This window comes from Podarcis filfolensis, assembly GCF_964270895.1.
Source record: "Podarcis filfolensis genome assembly, chromosome: 3".
NCBI lineage: Eukaryota > Metazoa > Chordata > Lepidosauria > Squamata > Lacertidae > Podarcis > Podarcis filfolensis.
The window spans coordinates 76010103-76029815 of record NC_139606.1 but is presented as its reverse complement, the minus strand read 5'-3'; the positions used below and the strand labels follow the sequence as shown (position 1 = coordinate 76029815).

At 42.8% G+C, this 19713-nt stretch overlaps 1 protein-coding gene across 1 annotated transcript in view; it reads left to right on the top strand.

The window, feature by feature from the left end:
• Nucleotides 1-19337, top strand: part of PCNX2 (pecanex 2) — a 108851-nt gene extending 89514 nt beyond the window's left edge. Inside the window, exons 28-35 of the mRNA XM_083605958.1 lie at nt 486-719; nt 1226-1329; nt 7355-7499; nt 8203-8433; nt 9290-9564; nt 10806-10984; nt 16250-16710; nt 18163-19337. Of these exons, the coding sequence (XP_083462084.1) occupies nt 486-719; nt 1226-1329; nt 7355-7499; nt 8203-8433; nt 9290-9564; nt 10806-10984; nt 16250-16710; nt 18163-18336 (1803 nt within the window). The 3' untranslated portion in view covers nt 18337-19337. The remainder of the gene's footprint in view (nt 1-485; nt 720-1225; nt 1330-7354; nt 7500-8202; nt 8434-9289; nt 9565-10805; nt 10985-16249; nt 16711-18162) is intronic.
• The last annotated feature ends 376 nt before the right edge of the window (nt 19338-19713 follow it).

The following is a 19713-nucleotide window of genomic DNA, read 5'->3' as shown; positions in this document are numbered from 1 at the left end:
ATTTTTATGGCTCTTCTTAAAAGGCTCTGTGCTTATCAGGCTCTGAACAAAAAAAACCTGTCCTTGGTTTGTATCCATCACTCTGTCTTGTTTCTGTGCACTAAGTAGGGCCTATTTTCCACATTTACTTGCTAATTTGAATATGCAACTGAGAGTGTGGCACCCATGAATTTTAAATAGGTAGAGTAATTGTGCTTGCTCTATTGTGGCCTCTTTACCTCCTAATTTTACTGTTGCTCTTTCCATTCATTTATTGTGCACACTTGAAATACAGTCTCATCATCCCCATTGTTTGCGATTCATCAAAGTCCCAGGGGCATGTAAGACTGAAGGGGTCACATAACTGCAATAAGATATTAGAGAATATCACTTTGTTCTCCTTAGATGGCTTGCCTCTCACCTTTGTAGTATTTAAATAACTTCTGGCTTCTTGTGTTATTAAAACAAGCAACATCATCTTCTTTCCTTTTTCTTTTTTTTTACAGAGCATTATATACTTTACTGCAAGCTCCCCCAAAATCCTACATTGGCTAAGAGATGAGTCGTTCCAAAAAACACTGCAGCCTTTCTCCAAGTGGCATTACATAGAACGGGACCTTGCAATGTTCAATATTAACATTGACGATGACTATATCCCTTGCCTTCAAGGAATCACCAGGGCAAGTTTCTGCAGTGTTTACTTGGACTGGATTCAGTTCTGTGCTGCAAAAAGAATGGAGGTACATTTCGGTCTAGCGCTGCTGATTTAATGGGGGTGGGACGGGTTCTCGCCTTTACTTGAATTCTTGTTAGGAACAGATGTTCCAAATCAAAACAAGGAAGTTTATTGGAGTGCAAGCCATCAGCAATACGTTGTGGTAAACATGGTACTCGTTTTCCAGTGAGATAAGAGGCTCTTGAGCTGACTCCAAAGAGCTCCTTCACTGAATTGGTTGTAAGAACTGGGGAGCAAAATGGAGGAGAAACATGATGGTAACACTTGAGAAAGCAGAAAGTGTTGGGAATAGAGAGAGCGTATGTATCTTGTTAGCTACTGGGTATGACCTGCTGTGGAACTGATCTAGTGCACCTTACACTGATATGTTATGAAATTAAAGGACTTTAGTCACAAAGACAACAGTGGTACTTTTTGTGCATATTTGCATCAAAGCACAATGGGTTGTTGCACTGGCAATGTTCCCCCCCCCCCTTTGGGATTAACTGAAAACTTGTAACTCTTTTTCAGCCAATAGAGTGTGATGAAGATTCTCCTCTGGTAACTCTTTCCTTTGCCCTGTGCATTTTGGGTAGGAGAGCACTAGGAACAGCATCGCACAATATGGCCATCAGGTAATTTTATACCAATGCCATGGAAATTATGGATGTAATAGTTTGCTGGTTTTTCATTTGCCATTAAATTCTGCAGGGTAGTGGAAGAAAGGAAAAACACGAGAGATAGGTGTAAAATCATTTGTAAAAAAAAATGGTTACAGTTACAAATGGCAGCATTTGTTACTTAGTTGTCCCTAATGAAATACAAAACTTAATGATTATCTTGAGAGTTAATTTCACCAATGAAACCAAAATAGCCAGATGAATTGGCAGAATTGGAAGAAGATTGTGTACTTTTTGCTTTGGTGATTTACAGTGTAAATATTGCATGTTGACCTGAAAAGTACATCCCACAGTGCTCAATGGAGCTTTTCCCCTAATAATAAGTGTGTAGCACTAAAAGATTTCCCCCTGTTGTGCAGTTGAGACCATCCCTCACTTCTGTTGTTCCAAGAAGACATGGTTCGCAATATGGTGGTGGCATTTTTTAATGAAAAATAGATAACTGGTTAAGTCATACTTTGGACTCACCAACTGATCTAGTGTGCATTTGAAACACCCAAGTTTCCATCCACTATAAAAGAGAGAAAAGTGGCGGGCATTTTATACACCTCCCTTTTAATGTTTAATGTTTCTGCACGAGGGGGACAGGATCCTTTAATTTAAACCTCTCTTCAACCAACATGTTGAAGTAGCAGAACCTCTTGGCTGCCATGGGTTAGTTCACACATTTCCTTGACATGATCTGGGGTGCAATGGAACATGACCTGCACAGTGCAATGATATTCAGAACCACCACACTTTCCCTGAAGCTGAATTCTTCAGGAGAATTCGTGTGCTTTAAATTTGGGGTAACTGTGGATGTGACATGAGAGGAAATGCAGCTGAATTTTCCCTCTTGGCTGTTGGGGAAGAGGAGGGGGAGCACATGATGAGTCAAAGGTTGACTAGGGCTTATTTGTGCTCATGCACATTAATTAAAGCCCAATCTAAGCTGCCAAGTATTCCTTTGTAGCCCTGCCCTACATGCATGGCACTAGGTGGTCGTGCCTTCCCCACATGGCCTTCTGAGCCAAATAGGGAGGCTTGGCAGGCCAAATTTAGCCTATGGGCCAGAGGTTCCCCATCCCTGCAATAAGCCATGGTTTCTCAGGAGATGTGGATGCAGCCAATACAATAATGCCATTTTGATGACTCTGCCATGCCTATGCTTCACATGTGTGTGGATGGGAGCTGGGAACTGCACAAGGTGGAGGGTCTCATCTGTACCTTATCACATTGGCATCAGAGCTGTCTATAAACCCATGACTCACTGCTAGGCCGTATGCCAAGAAGAGAATGGTGTTATTATGCACAGTAAAGTTATGTAGGATTTAGCAGACAACAAGTAAGACCGGGCCTTTTATGTAGCTTGTTTCATGTTGATGCTACATTCATTTAAAAGCCATTACTGTTTACAAGGCAAAATGCATATTTAGAGAGCAACGCTGAGCTGTATGCTACTACATACAAAGTGAAGTTTACATTATATATGTACGCTGGCAATTTGCATCCATTTACACATGAATTACCTTTAATCAATTAATGGGAAGATTTTAATGGTAAACCATGAAGGTAAATATTCTCATGCAATGTATGTAAATAACATTTCTGTTACCTGTCACTGTGAACGTCAGGAGAAGCCAAACATTATCTTTCAAATTATGCAGTACAGTTGCTAATTAAGAAGCACAGCATAGCTATAGAAAGGATGCATATCCTTCTAGCTAGACAGCCTCTTATATGACCCAGCTATATTATGATGATGATGATGATGATTTATTTATTTATTATTTATACCCCGCCCATCTGGCTAGGCTTCCCCAGCCACTCTGGGCGGCTTCCAACAAAAAATAAAATACAGTAATCCATCAAACATTAAAAGTGTCCCTAAACAAGGCTGCCTTCAGATGTCTAGATCCATTATTTTTATGGCTCAATTAATGCAGGCAGTTGTGATCAATGGTAATGGGGGGGACGACCAATGAAAAAACACATGTTTTCAAGAGGATCTGTTTTACTGGATCCAATTTCTGTGTCCTATTCTCTCTTTTTTTTTTTTACTCATTTGTCACCCCGTTTTCTTCCCATTGACCGTTTCATTTCCTTCTCCTACTTTCCTAGATTGCCCCTTTCCATCTTACCTCTCTGTTGCTCCTCTTTCTGTTCAGTTGCTCAGATGCCAATCTGAGGAACCCAAAAAGGAAGTGGGAAGGAGTTCTGCTCTTCCTACTTCAGCTCTATTAAGCTCTTTAAAAAGGGAAAGGTAGCACCCTCACCACTTTATGATAAAGGGGGCAGTCAGCGGGGGGTGGGCTAAGCTCAGAGTCTTTCTCAGCACCGTTGCCCCATGGGCATCACATTGGAGACCCCAACTTAAATTGGTGCAGAATGCAGTGTCTAGAACGCTTGTGGGGCTCGGTGGTTCGCTCATATTACATCTAGGTGAAGGTAAAGGGACCCCTGACCATTAGGTCCAGTCGTGACCGACTCTGGGGTTGCGGCACTCATCTTGCTCTATAGGCCGAGGGAGTTGGCGTACAGCTTCCGGGTCATGTGGCCACCATGACTGAGCCGCTTCTGGCGAACCAGAGCAGTGCACGGAAACGCCGTTGGAGCGGTACCTATTTATCTACTTGCACTTTGACGTGCTTTTGAACTGCTAGGTGGGCAGGAGCCAGGACCGAACAACAGGAGCTCACCCCGTCACGGGGATTCGAACCGCCAACCTTCTGATCGGCAAGCCCTAGGCTCTGTGGTTTAACCCACAGCGCCACCCGCGTCCCCATATTACATTTACTCTTTGCCAATTACATTGGCTGCCTGTTTTCCCCAGGCCCAATTTAAGGCATTAAACTTAAACAGTTTGGGACCAGGCTATCTGAAGGACCACCTGAACTCTGGTCCAGAGGTAAGAGCTTTCAGGTTAGTTAGTATAAGGGACAGGTGCTTTCCTGTGGTGGCAGCTCCATATCTGTGAAATAGCCCTCTGCAGGGAAATGTATATGGCCTCTTTTTTGTTCACCTTTTATTTTATTCCAGTCTGTATTTAGTTAATTTTTAGTGCTGGGGTTTTATAATGGTTTTGTTTGCTACTGCTATTTTTAATGTTATTTTTATTTTATTGTACTTTAATCATTTGGATTTTTAGTGTATTGTGAAAGTTACATGATTATGTTGTAAAGCACCTTGTGAGGATAAATATCCTGAGAAGAAGATTAAAAACCCATTAAATAAAATAAAATAAATTGGCCAACAGGCCAGAAGAAGAAGAAGGGCCCTGAGGGAGGTTTTGAGATTAAGAAAGCTAGGAAAATTTCAATATAACCTTATTAAAGTCTTCCCAAGAATGCATGTTAAACTGAGGAAATGCAATAGATTTGAACTAATAGATCTGCCATACATCGAAAAGAGAAATTTAGACAGTTTCGAGTAACAGCTTTGGTACAGTCATAAAATTTGCATATTTTATTTCATCTCTGCTTTCATAACCTGATCTCATCATATGGCACTGAAAGACATATAAAATATTTAAAATAATGGAGCTGTGTAATTGTCTCCTACTATTTTGCTCCTAATGTGCATCTACTTTGCTTTTAAGAAGTTCAAGTTGCTGAACTGGCTGTTTGCATTTAGGCAGACTGAGCCCTCCATGCATTTCTATAATAAGCTGAATTATTCCCGGTAATTGTGAATGTGGGTCCAATAAAAGCTCTCACCCAGAGCTCTATTGTTGCAGCCGATGTCTTGTGCCACTGTTACCATAGCTGTTAATGTTATTAGTGAGATAATATTAAAATGCACGTTCCTTGGTAATAAATCCAAATCCCACTTTATAAAAACCCAGCAAATAAGCTGTTGCCTTCTCTGCGATCAGTAGTACATTTTCTTCTGGTCCTAGTACATCTGCAGATGGGCATAATATTTTAAGGGTCTTTGGATGCCCATGTTTCCACCACCACTCAGAGCAATTGCCGGCTCATCCTCCTCCCCAAGCTCAGAGGTGGCAGCACTGGTGGAGAAAATAGAAACATTCCATGTTCAAATCAGAAGCCCGGATGGCTTTCATAATTCTGGGACTGTTCCTGGAAAATTGGGGCGCTTACAGGGTATGCACAGTGCTGTCATGTGACTTGCATAGGAAAACAGGAAGCAGGCTTATACTAAGTCAGACGATTGGTCCCTCTAGGTTAGTATTGTCTGCTCTGACTGGCTGGTTTCTGTCAGGGACCTGCAGGCAAAGCAAATGTTTTGCCCCTGAACTATGGCCCTTCCTGACTTCCACGAACATTAGAGTTGTGTGAACACTCTCTTTGTTACTATGTGCTTATGTGCATTTGACACTCAAAAGCTTTGCCTGTGCCCAATATATGTGAGCTTTTCCATTCATGGTCAGTGCTGAAATAGTGCAGTCTTTCAATAAGCTTTCCTCCTGCTGCTGTTTGTCAGTTTTAATAGTATGCTAGCAGAAACAAAAAATAGCAGCATTGTTTTGAAGCTCTGTAAGAAGAACAGAGAGTTTAAGAAAGTGCCCAGTCAAACCTCGGTTTCAATACAGCACTTCTGCTTTTGGTCTATACACATTTTTTTCTACTCCTGAATATAATTAAAAATGCTCTGCTATGTAGGCAGTTCACATTTTATTTAAATTTAATTTTTTTAAAAAAAGAAAGAAAGAGGAATGGTAATATATATAAAAAAGAACTTCTAACATCCTCTCCAAGGACGCAATCAAAAATACGCTCTTGTAAAAATGGTAAAACCATGTCAGGTAGACGAAGCAACATCCTGTGGGGTTGAAACCAATGCTCCAAGGTCTAATTCTGGTTTCCTGAAAAGCATAACCTAGTTTCCTGGAAAACATGCTTCAAGGCAACTGCATAAGTAGTTTTTACTTTTTTTAAGAATAATAAACTCATGCAAACATCTGTTCTTTGAGTCTGAGGGGGATTGTAGCTCAGCGGAAGAGCTCGCACTTTGCATAGGGAAGGTCCCAGCTTCAGTCTCTGGCATTTGCAATTATACAGATCAGGGAGTGGAGAACGGGACAGAAACTTGGGAGAATGGCCAGCGAGAGCAGGCAATGTTGGGGGTAGATCGGCAAGGCGTCGGCACTAAAGCCAGAGATGTAGCTCAGCTGGTAGAGAGTGAGACTCTTAATCTCAGGGTTGGGGGGCTCGAGCCCCACATTGGGCAAACAATTCCTGCATTTCAGGGGGGTTGGACTCAGTGGCACTTGTGGCCCCTTCTAACTCTATGGTTTGAATACAAGGCAGCCATTTGTGAAGGGAAGGGTCTCCTCTGCTGCTATCAGGTCCCCAGAAGGTTGGCATTTTCTCACATATATAGGTCCCAGGCATTCAGGACTTCATATGTCAACATAAGAACCTTAGATTGAGCCTGGTAACATCGGTGCAAATCCTGAAATATGGGTGCCAGTGGAGACTGGTCCGCTTGGACAAAAGGAGCACAGCACCGCCCCACCAGTCTCATTCTGCCCTCAGCCAGCCACCACTTGCCCTCCTGCCTTCTTACATCCAGTCCCGGGGGTGGTACTACCTGGGGGTGGTACCAGCTGTCAGCTTCTACTTCCTTAGTCTACATCTGCTATTATAGAACTCAGCAGGGAAGAGGAAGAATGGGACAAGATGAGAATTAGCAGTGGTTCTGACTTCACTTAATATTGGTCTCCTTGCCCTATACTCTACCAGTTCCAATGGGCACCAGCCACCACTACCAGTCAGCAATCTAGTGACAGTATATGACACTAGCTGCAGTTTTTTGGACCACCTTCAAGGGCAGCCCTACAGAGAGGACATTGCAGTAGTAGAATTAGGAAGTTACCACAGCATGCAAAACTGTGGCCTGGCTATCCTTGTGCAGGAAATGCCCTAGGTGGTGAACTAACTGGGCCAGGAAAAAGATAAGCCCTGGCCACGGAAGCTGGTCCTCTAATGACAGTGTTGTTGGGTGAAAAAGATTAACTAATGACATTCTTCCACAGTTTAGAGTCCTTCCTCCATGGACTCCATGCCTTGTTCAAAGGAGACTTTCGGATCACATCAAGAGATGAATGGGTGTTTGCAGATATGGATCTGTTACACAAGGTTGTTGCTCCTGCAATCAGAATGTCATTGAAACTTCATCAGGCAAGTTTTCCTCGCTTTATGCTTTTCTCTAGCACTATTACCAATAATACGGTTTATATTTCTAAATATTGTTTTTATAATGATTACAATATATGGTAGCTGTAAAAAGGAGGCCCACAATTCTCTCAAATGGATCAATAAAACACAACAGTGCAGTTGTGGTTTTCTTAAACATTTTTTCTGTAGAACTAAAATGATTTCTCCTGTACTTCTTGAGCCTTCTGCCTGCATGCAAACTCACCAGTTACTTATTCAGCCATCACTTTACTTGTATAGTGAAATGGTGAGAATGTGTTATTAAAGCCAGTTCATTTTAGAGTGTGAATTGAGTTCAAGGTAGACTTGGATTACTGCCTATTTGTTTGCCACAGTTTGAGTCTGACTCAGAGTAGATTTTCAGCCCATAAACTAATCAGATTTCCTTCCAAAGTTTTCAAGCGAAACTTTTCAGATCCATTTAAATCCTCAGGAGACTTCAGTGGGTGTGGTTTCTGCTTTTTTCTGTGTGGTGGAGGTGATAGTAGCTGCTCTGAACTCCCTTTCCTCTAATCATGTTAATCTCCAATGAAGTCTTTTCTGAGCTGAAGTAAACAGTTTTCTGGCAAATCTCATGGGGAGCAATATTGCATACGCTGCTGCCAACAACCTCCATCTTCTTCACAGAACTTTTTGATCATAGCAATGCCTTTTCATTTAATAAAAGGACCAGTTTACCTGTCCGGATGAGTATGAGGATCCTGCCATCCTTTATGAGGCAATTCAGTCATTTGAAGAAAAAGTGGTAATCTGCCATGAAGGTGATCCTGCCTGGCGTAGTGCTGTTCTCTCAAACAAAGAGGAGCTTCTCACTTTGAGGCATGTGGTGGAAGAAGGGACAGACGAATACAAAATTATTATGCTCCACAAAAGCTACTTAAGCTTCAAAGTGATCAAGGTACCACAGCTGCATAATTTTCATTGTTTTGCTCTTATGCTCATAATGTGTCTCACACACACAAATAAATGAATAATGATTGCCTAAAAAGATGTCCCCTGTCATGGACACACCAATTAGGAAGGTTGACAAGAATCATATTCTCTCTTTAAAAAAAGAAAAAGAAAAGAAAATACATAGGAAAGTCCTGACTGCTCAGATACAACTAAGTGCAGGGCCACCTAGAGATTTAACCATGTAGCGATACAAATCCACATGATCTGCACCTCTGGAGATTACTCCCTGTGCTTCAATATAAAGCTAAGTATCTTGTGTTTCTTTCCTTCTTTATTTTATTATTATAATAAGAAACAATGCAGGGGGAAAAAGATAAAACACAGCTTTAAAAAAGAAAATTAACAATGTATCATCACACAAATAACAATATATGATTAACATACTGTTGAAAGTCTGCCTGTGATCATTTCCTTTTTCCTGAATATTTTATTTATCACATTCCTGATAGTGCATGCGGTTGAAGTTTTTCTTGCATTCTGTTGCACCAATGCTTTACAGACATCAAGAAACAATCTGTTGATTTGTCTACCTTCCCTTGCCCTTCACTATATGAGTAAATGTTACCATATACAAAGAGTTATTACTTTTCCCCAGTGAAGATGGATGAGTATATGTACTGTAGTTAACAAATGGATTACCATATTATTACCGACACATATTATTTGTTCCTGTATATATCCTGTTGAGCCTTGAAGTTGTTAAATACCATCGAAAAACAAATGCATAAGGCTTTCCTTTAAGATTTGCGCTTAAGGTGTTTGGGGGAACATGTTGGCATATCCATATGTTTGCTTTTTAGGTTAACAAGGAATGTGTCCGAGGGCTCTGGGCTGGACAGCAACAGGAACTGATATTTTTACGCAACCGCAACCCGGAACGAGGCAGCATCCAGAACAACAAGCAGGTTTTGAGAAACCTGATTAACTCCTCGTGCGACCAGCCTCTGGGGTACCCTATGTATGTTTCCCCTTTAACCACATCCTATATAGGGACCCACAGACAACTGAAGAATGTTTGGGGTGGACCAATTAGCCTGGACAACATCAAAAGATGGTTCAGAAACAAGTGGCTTAGGTAAGCTGGTGGCACTGCAGCAGATGTTCAGTCACATCTGGAAATGAGTTTGTGTGTGTGTTCTTTTGTAGGGGGAGCAGGGCTCTCAAAATAGATAAATTGCTTGGGGGACATACAGCTTTTTCCCTTTAATGTCCTTCACTCCAGCCCAGGGTTTGTGTACACCTGAGTTGGGTCAGAAGAGAAAGTGTGCTAAGTGGCCAGCCTGCCCTCCCTTTAAACAAGTGTGAAGGCTCTGTGTGCTGAACTTCTTGTTCTGTTAAAACAAAATAGAGCATCTCCTTGTTGCATTTGCTGCTTTCCTGGAGTTCTTCCTTTCAGGAATTAAAGCACAATGCAATCCACAGGGCCTTGTGTTTACTCTCCTTATAGTATTTATTTGCCACCAAGTAAACGGGTGGCACTGTGGGTTAAACCACAGAGCCTAGGACTTGCCGATCAGAAGGTCAGCGGTTTGAACCCCCGCGACGGGGTGAGCTCCCATTGCTCGGTCCCTGTTCCTGCCAACGTAGCAGTTCGAAAGCACGTCAAAGTGAAAGTAGATAAATAGGTACCGCTCCAGCGGGAAGGTTTCCGTGCGCTGCTCTGGTTCACCAGAAGCAGCTTAGTCATGCTGGCCACATGATCTGGAAGCTGTACGCCGGCTCCCTCGGCCAATAAAGCGAGATGAGCGCCGCAACCCCAGAGTTGGTCATGACTGGACCTAATGGTCAGGGGTCCCTTTACCTTTACCTTTAAAGTTAACAGAAAAAGTAAAAAAAGTTGTACACACATATAAATGTTTGAATGCTAATGAAACCATAAAATCTTACACAACATAAAACTCACAAACTGAAAGTAACAACCAGAAAACAGAAGTTGACAGCAGTACAGTGCCAAACTACAGAACGTACAAAAAGATGTGGGTGGGGAAATAAAAAGTGCCTTCAGCTGGTGCCCCAAAGGCCAATGTCATCTGTGGAAGGCATTCCATTGCTGGGCTGCCACCACAGAAAGGGCCCTGTTTTACATCTGTTCCTCTGCTTCAGTGATTCTGGTCTTGAGTCATTGTTGCCTGCTGAATTCAGGTAACCCTATATTCAGGTAGCTGCTAACTGAGGGAGGCTCACTGTGACAAAGTGTCCTTCATGAACAATGGAAGACTTTCCCCCTCCTCACTGCTATGAGTCCTTTTTTATAGCCAGCTGTGGATGCGCCTGACAATTTTGGGGTCCCCTTTTGTTCCCTTGTATTTTAAACAGGATGCGGAAAGACTGCCATCCAAGCCACAACAGTGGAGGAAACCTTGAGGAAGGAGTGAGTAGAAATGGATCTTCCAGCAGCAATCCAGTTAATAATTCAAGTCAGAGCAGCAGTGCCCAGCATACGAGGAACAGCACACCCCAGCTGCAGCCTTCTTTAAAAGTTGCTCAGTTTTCAGGTATTTACACTATTCATTTATTTTACTTTTTGCTTTACAATATCTATCAGCAGGAGTGCACCAAAGGTAAGATTCGGTTCAGGACACTCTTGGGTGCTTCAGAAAGTGGGCCAGTTCAACTTGGACTGCTTTCAGGAATGACCTGCTTCTCCCTGGATCCGAATCGGAACCTCACTTTGGAAAATCCGCAGTCTTTTATATCTCCTTATTGACTTACACAGGTGTCAGGTGTGGAGGTGGTTGCTCGTGAGTAACCAGGGAGGGCTCTGACCTGTCTTTTACAGGTTTTATTGGTGCAAACTATTTACAGTGCAGAACCCCAAAGTTCATGTCTGTCTCAGTCACTTGCAGATTCTGGGAGTGCCCCTTTCCGGTTTCTCCCCCAGCATAAGAACTTAGACACCCCAAATCTCCGCCTCCCCTCCTTACGTTTCACCCCTCTGCACAAGCAGGGCAATGGAAGCAGCATGGCTGCCTCCTGGCCGGCTGGGCTAGGTGAGGCGCTTGGGCTCTCCGTCGCATCTTCGAGCCCTCCCTTCACCCGGCTACCCACCTCCCCCTCGGCTCCACTGGAGGTGTGGCTTTCTCCACCGCCAGACGAGGACCTGCTTCTCAGAATCACCGGAGGCTCTCTGTATCCCCCTGCGTCCCTCTCCCATCCCGATGGCAGTCCCCTGACAGCAAGCAAATGAACAAATGGCTCTAACTTTTTGACCAAACTGGGTGGCATTGGCTGGGGTACTAGTCATTTCTGAGCAGTTGAAGATGGCTAAAGATCAGACAAATAGGTGCAGAAGTTTCTATGATACTTTCTATGAATATCTCTTTATGTGCCCTTGCAAGGATGAAATGGTCCAGTAGGAGATATTGGATTTGTTGAACCTTCAAGTTAGTTGCATTTGCTATATTTAGGTATAGATTCTACAGCTACTTGCTGAAACTTCAAGTCCTTGCCATTAATAGGCAAGGCTGGAAATGATCTTCCCATAAATGAAAACTGCAAGATTAGAATTGCTGCTGCGTCTTCTAACTTGGCCTAACTGAACACATATGACTGTTTATTCTTGTAAACTAGTGCTGGAATAATTGGGAAGGCAGGCTTAATTGCAATATAATAATCATGAGATGCCCACGTGGGTTTAAATGTTTCTTAATTTAATATTTAATTATATTGGCATCTGCAAAATTCGGTTATAGTTGTTTTTTTATGACCTGAGTAGAACCAGGCACAATGGGAGTGGGTTAGACGCCTCGAAAAAGTGTCTTAAGTGTATAGGGGAGCCTTTGTTTTCTAGATGTTTGCAGATATTTGGTTATTTATGTGCAAATATGGGTGGTCTACTGTACAGCACTGCAACCATTTAATTAAAAGACAAATATGCAATATTTCTGGACAGTGGTCAGCTTAGCTGCTGAAATTGTGAACAGATGTTTGGCCACACTTGACTGTGAACATCAGGGTACCAGATTCCCTTGTTTCACTTCCTAGCTGTATTTTTTTATATAAAGGTATTAACATTAAAATAATCAACAGACCCAGAAACAGAATTTAATCCAGACTCTGAGCTTGAAGAAGCAAATGTTCAAAATAAGGGTATTGTTGCAGCAGAAGTTTGCTGTGAAGGCCTGCATCTAATTACAGTTTAAAGTGGAAGATTCCCTCCAGTTCTCTTCCAAACTGCAGCGCTATCTGAGGATGCATGTTCAAAGGTGTGCCAGATGATTAATAGCGTTGCGCCTCTTTAATAGGAACCACAGGGCTTAGACTCGGGGGCCACCACAACCTGTCATGCCAGCTCTGAAAATAGGCTGTTTGTTATTTTAAGCAGAAAAAGTAGAAATGCTTACTGGTGCATTGCTAATAGGTGAGCAAGATGCACATCCAGTTCTGTATTGCTGATTTTAATGATTTTTTTAAAAAATTGTTTTAAATAGTTTGTCTTTACTGATAATTTTACTGTTTTATTATTTTTTGTAAGCTGCTTTGAGGGGTTTTTTTTACAATCACTTAGTATATAAATTTTATGAGTAATATATATACATTTACATCCCCCCCCCAAAGTGGCTAGGCTACTCATTAAACAGGAACAGCGTTAACAGTATATGTTCATTACATTCCATCAGCATCCCACGAGGTTAAGTTCCCTGTTCCACTAGAGAATAGTGGATTGGTTTTTATTTACCAGGAGATGACCTCACATTTGCGATGACAGCATGTAGCTTGTTTTGCTACTAGTCATGTCGAAAGCCCTAAAGGGGGTTGATTCTTTCTCGGCTTAAGCATATAACCATGACCATTGGTTCAATTCCAGTTAGTGTGAATGATTTATAGATTTTGCTATTACTGGAATATTTTAATTTTAATAACACAGAATCACCAAGTGGCCTGCATTACTTGCATATTATTATATTGCAATGTGAACCAGTCTCTCCTTTTGACTGCTGCTACTTTTTACTATCCAAGAACTCCTTCTCATGACAGCAGGGAAGATTTCCAATTGCACCTGAGCCTCTGAAGTCATTTGCTCCAGCCCAGACCTTTGAGTTGCTATACTAGTAATGTTAAATCAGGATGCTTTGGCAGGTGCCCTTGTGCTGGTATTGCAAGCTGATCCAGGTACTCTGATGCAATTGTATATCTCAGTGTCCTGAATTAGAGCTGCATCACGAGAGCATCTCACACAAACCCTTTGCATGGCACACAGTTAAGGACCGGCTGTGTCTGCGCTGCATCGTCAGAGCAACTCCAGGTGACTCAAAGAGTTAGCGGTGCTCTTTTGTTATGAGTTTCACCATCATCATCATTTTATTTGTATACCGCCTTTCCATAGTTGAAACTGTGCTCAAGGCGGCTTATGACATGACAAGATTTACATAATTACAAACATGACAGAAGTCATAAACAATAAATAAAACATCAAAAAGTACACAACCAAACGGAAACAATTTCCACGTAAATCATAAGATCTAAAACTAAAGATGCAACAATAATATCAATAAACAATACTCCAGCCCAATAATTTCTTCAACGGCTTCAGCTTTTGTAGCTGGAGTCAGTCAGCATTCCACTCTCCCAGGCCAGGTGGGAAAGGGTCAGCAAGACAGGGTGCAGATCTTCCAGGGCTCACAGCCAAGATGGTCTCATTTAAAACAACACAGATTAAAATTAAAAACAATTTAAAAGCAGCTGCAGTCCTTGTGAAGCCTGTCAAGCCCTGCTCCAAGCCAGGTGGAAAGAGGCAAGACAGGGTTCTTTGGGTCCTCAGCAGGCAGTCCTCCTGGGCAGCAGCAGCAGCAGCAGCAGTCCTTAAGAGCCTGAGTTTGCTGTGCACAAGGTATCTGTGGAGCTGTTGCTTTGTTGGGTTTGTTTGCTTCCCTTCCTCCAAAAAGCTCCAAGCAGCAACTGTCAGGTTTGTCAACTTTTATTCCCACACAACAGCCCTGTAAAATAGGTTAAGCAGACACACACACACACACACACACCCCTACCTGAACTTAAAGGCTGAGTCAGTGTGAACCCAAGTCTCACCCATTAAAGTCCAGCACTTGTGTTCCTGCACTAGACTGGTTTTCAATGTCCCTCCAAGCCCCTATGCACATATACCTAGAGGATGGGGGCTTCAAGAGGTGCATAGGATTGAAAATTTATTTCTTGCAGGATTGCTGAGCAAAACTTGCTGTTCTTGTGCAGAGAAGCTAAAGATGACCCATAAGAGTTCCTAGGAACCTAATGACTATTACATGCAACAGGGATAAGGAAATGTTGCACTCCAGATTCAGTTAGACTCCAGTTCCCATCAGCCCCAGTCAGCACAGCTAACAGTGGGGGCAGAGGCAATTCTAGGGTGGTGCGACTGGTGTGGCAGCACCGGGTGCTGCTCTGCAGAGGGTGCCACAGCAATGCTGTAGAGCAGAGCACAAGAGAATTTTAGCGTTACACAGGGCACCACTGAAATTGGAGGGCCCAAAGTCTGCCACTGGTGGGGGATAATCAGAATTGTGGTTCAGCAACATGTTGGTTCCCTGTCCCTGTCTTGCAAATCTGCTAGTCCACAGTAATGGCTGTGACATCAAAAGATTTGGGCGGCAAACATTTTAATTTATTTGAATAACAGAGCCAATGTTCAGTGTTGCTTTCAAAACACAGGTATAAAAGCAGCATGGGGAAGCCACAAATGGCACATGTAAGATCCCTGCTGTTAATGTTACAGAGACATTTGCTCAAGCAGATGTTCTGGGCATTCAGGACTTGTTTGTTTATTTTCTAAACAACTCATATGGAAGAGGCGAAAGGAAACCTAGATATTACTTCCACGATTAAATTACTCCTGCTGCTCAGTTAACCTCTTCCCAATTCAGCGAGTACAGCCAAGGCACTCCAAAGGGAAATCTTGGCTTCTCCACAGTCGTAAGGACAATTAATGTGACGAGCAAGGGGGGGGCGGTTCAAATAGGTCAACTCAGTACTGCTTTCTGATACCAACAATAAAGATTCACCACATTCTCAGGCCTCTCTGTTCAGAGGTCCAGCATCATTCTGCTCAACCTTCTCTTGTTTCATGGTCTTATGCATATAGTCATTGTATCAGTAATGTTTACACTGGTGCTTTCTGTCCGCTTTTGGTGACCCTTCACTGCTTCTACTCTGCTCCCAATACTTTCCCCTTGATTTCATCTCATTCCATGTTTGACACTGAGCAAGCCAGCAGATGGGCAATCACATCTAAAATCTGTAAGGTAGAGTTATGCTTGCACAAGCCCTCTTCCGAGGTAAGTCCCAACCCATTCAGATCAGTGAGAAATAAATTAGGGCTTAAGAGTGAGTCAACTTTCTCTGAATCAGAGCCAAGGGATTGTGTGTTGGATTGTGACCATTGCTTATAAGACTGTGTTCCTGTGCCAAAGCTGGAATCCTAAAGATACTTGGAGACTTGGAAGCGAGTCTCATTGCAATCCGTGGGATTTACTTTCAATAAAGCACAGTTAAGAACTGCTGTAAAAGTCTTGGATGTTTTGCCATGGAATTGCATTGGAATGGATGCATAGTTTGGATGATGTCACCTACTAGTTGGCCAGATTGCCAGTAGCACTCTAATTTTCTGTATCCCTAAAGCTCTTTGGGATTTTCAGGATAAAAAACGTTCAATTGTTATCCTTGGTACTTCCTACTGTGCGCTAATTGGATCAAGGCGGTACATTTTGAAGGCTATTGCTGGAGCTGTCATTTCCCAAAATAATCCTTTCTTCTCTCCCTCTCTCTCACAGGCAGAAGAAAGTTCAGGAGCCAGTCTGTTCAGACACATGCTGCCTTAAACCAAAGGCCCCCTCGTTCGAGTCATTCTGGTCCCATCGTAGACAGCCACCAGCCATTCATCCAGACTTCCACTTCTGCTCATGAAATTGCCCACGGGCTTTCTGGCAGCCAGCTGTCCTTCCACAATTCAGCAACCTCCGTCTTCTCCCAGACTCCTGCCATTCCTACCCTGGGCCAGCTCACTGTGCAGGAGAGAGCTGGCACGATGCTTCGCTCTAGCCTGGCCTCTTCCACCAGTTCAACGCTCAGCCTTTTATTTGGCAAGAGAAGCTTTTCGAGCGCTTTGGTTATTTCCGGGCTCTCGGCTGCCGACGGAGGAAACACCACAGACACCCAGTCGTCCAGCAGCGTTAACATCGCAATGGGGCCGTCTGCTAGAGCAGCAAGCCGCACTATGCAAGAGACCACGCGGGTAAGAAAAGGCTACCAGAAATGCCGCTGGCGTATATTTTTCTATTGACTCGTTCACCCCAGTGCCCCACTTAGTCCACGCAAGCCTCCTCCTCGCCATGTGGAGGGTGAAAGCAATAAAGGTTTTGATAAAGAGCAGTTGAGCAACTCCCTCTCTGTTGGGAACAGAACACTACTTGTATTAATATCACATCATCTGAGATTACCAGATGGAGAGAAAGTAGTGGAGTATTATAAAAGGATAATGGAGGTCTCAGAGCTGTCATGTCAAATAAGGCACGGGATGCTTTCCTCAGGAATAGATTGGCATCCTAATACTACAAGTGTGCTGTAAATTTGGCAAGCTGGCTGGCGCTGTGACATTCTCGCTCCGCTTTTCCAGTCAGAAGCAACCCAAAACCCTTTGCTAAATATGGTATTAGGACTTAATAAGCTAGTGATTTAAGGGATCCTTGCCAACACTGCCTCTTTCCCTGCTTTGTCTCAGCAAAAGCCGTATCAAATACTGTAATGCAACAGGCCTTCCATCAACGATTGCTCTGCTGTGGCTGGGGTAAAATCCCAGCCCAGAATTTACATCTTGGCCAGGATCTAAATGTGAGCATATCTGAGATGCTTCCAGGGGTGCACACGGATGCAACTGATTTTCCATTCTTCCTCCCACCCTCTGTGTGCTCCTGTGGATGGACTCTGACATCTCCAAGAGCAGCTTTTTTATACAATTATTTATTTATTCCAATTATTTATATCCCACTCTTTAGCTGGAAAAGCTCCCAGAGTGGCTAACAAAGCAATGCAACACAGAGGCATTTGGGGGGATGGGACCAAGGTGAAAACACAGACCTAGACATCCTTGGTGCCTATTATTTATTTATATCCTGCCCTATACCCGGAGGTCTCAGGGCAGTTCACAAAACAGATCACAATATATAAAATAAAACAATAACCCAATAATATACCCCCCCAAAAAGGAGCCAAATTTTAAAAGGGTATAGGATGAGGTCAACCAAAGGCCTGGTTAAAAAGGAACATTTTTGCCTGACACCTAAAGCTGTATCATGAAGGCGCCAGCAAACTTCCCTGGCGAGAGCATTCCACAGACGGGGAGCCACTGCAGAGAAGGCCCCGTTCTAGTGTTGTCACCCTCCAGACCTCTCAAGGAGAAGGCACATGAAGGAGGGCCTCAGGAGTTGACCTCAGGGTCCAGGTAGGTTCATATGAAAAGAGGTGGTCCTTGAGGTATTGCAGTCTTGAGCTGTTTAAGGCTTTATAGGTCAAAACCAGCACTTTGAATTGGGCCTGGAAACTAATTGGTAGCCAGTGCAGTTGGACCAAGATCGGTGTAATATGTTCAAACCGCCCATGCAGAAGAGTACATGCCAATTGTTCTAAAACACCATTTCAAAGGTTACTTAAGACACTCCTGACAAAATCTCCTTTTCTGTTTTAAAAGCAATCGTCTGAGGATTATGAAGCAACTGAGACGAGTGAATCCAGACAGCGAAGAGATCTGGGTGCTGCGCATGCTCTTCTCATGAGCCACATGCTGGAATGTAGGAGAGCCAGCCAAGAGGACATGGCGTTGGAAGACACAGGTTCCCAACACAGTCTTTCAGAAGAGCAGTAAGGAATCCACTTGCACCAAGGGCTAAAGCTCTGTTCACATGACATCAAAACACATCTAGTTTCACGTCCCAGACAAAATGTTAAGGTTATTCCAAGTATAACAAAAAGCAAACAAACACAACACAAAATGTAAAGTATCTATTTTTTTAATTCTTCAGTGAAAAATGTTACAATATAGAAGCAGGATGTTCTACGATTGGCATTTAGTGCTATCCAAAAGCGCTGGGCGACGTCATCTCAAGTTCATGAAAATTCAGGTGCGATCTGGAAAAAAACATCAACAACTTGTCTTGACTTTCCTTACCCCGAAGTGCTAATATTTTTCAGATGGAACTTGGAAAAGATTTGAGGAGGGAGCAAGAACACACATACGTGGAACTAAGACTGAAAGCAACAGAAACTCTGAATGCATCTCCGTGAAAAAGCACATCAACATCTGTCTCTTGTTGTAACCAAACAGATGATTGCATGCTAAATAACTGGCATTTTATACATAATGCATCAGAAACGATTGTTTTTTTAATTGAAGCAATGAATATGTAATAGGAGAGAAAACTGCATACCCCAACGTTAGTATGCGGAATCTTTTTTTTTTTAAAAAAAAGGAAAGTCAAAAGGAAGGCCTCATTCTTCTGTTTGTTTGAAGTGTTATGCAGCTGACAATTATGTGCCGCAACATATTAATCCAGAAGGTGGCCCACTGCATGCAGTCATAATGAAATAGTATATGAAAGTGCCAGGCTGCACATTGCCGTAAACCAAATATAGCCAATGCATGAAAAGCCTTCACAAAGCCAATGGTGCTCCTTATTTGCAAACAAAGCTGCTTTTTCTAAAAGGACTGCATAGCCTTGCAGTCCTGATTTGGTTGGCAGAAATTCATGCCTATTTCTGAAACCAAGAGACTCAAAAGCACTTACGATGCTCTTTCACATACACAAACACAGACAAACATGTCGATTTTTTTTTTTTTTTTTGTAATTAAAGACTTTACAACTACCAGTGTCTGGTTCTGCTGTTGTTGTTTGACTATCTCCGGAAGAACGCACAACATTTCTGCTCTTAATGGTTATGGTCTATTAGTGAAATTATCAGGAACTAAGACCAGGAGTTGATTCACAGCCAGGCAGGGGCAAAACTAGGTTTTATTTCACCCAGGTCAAACACTCAGTTTGACACACCATGCATACACAGGCTGGGTGCCTCAATGGCGCCCCTGTGGATGCTTCAACAAGGACAAAAACCAAAACACCTCAGGTAGTGCCCCCGCACCTACAGCTCTGCAGCCAGAGATGATTGGAAATGTTTTGTGAGTAGGGGACAAGTATTCACATTGCTTGAAAGTAAAAATGTATGTTGTGGGATACATGAACAAAGC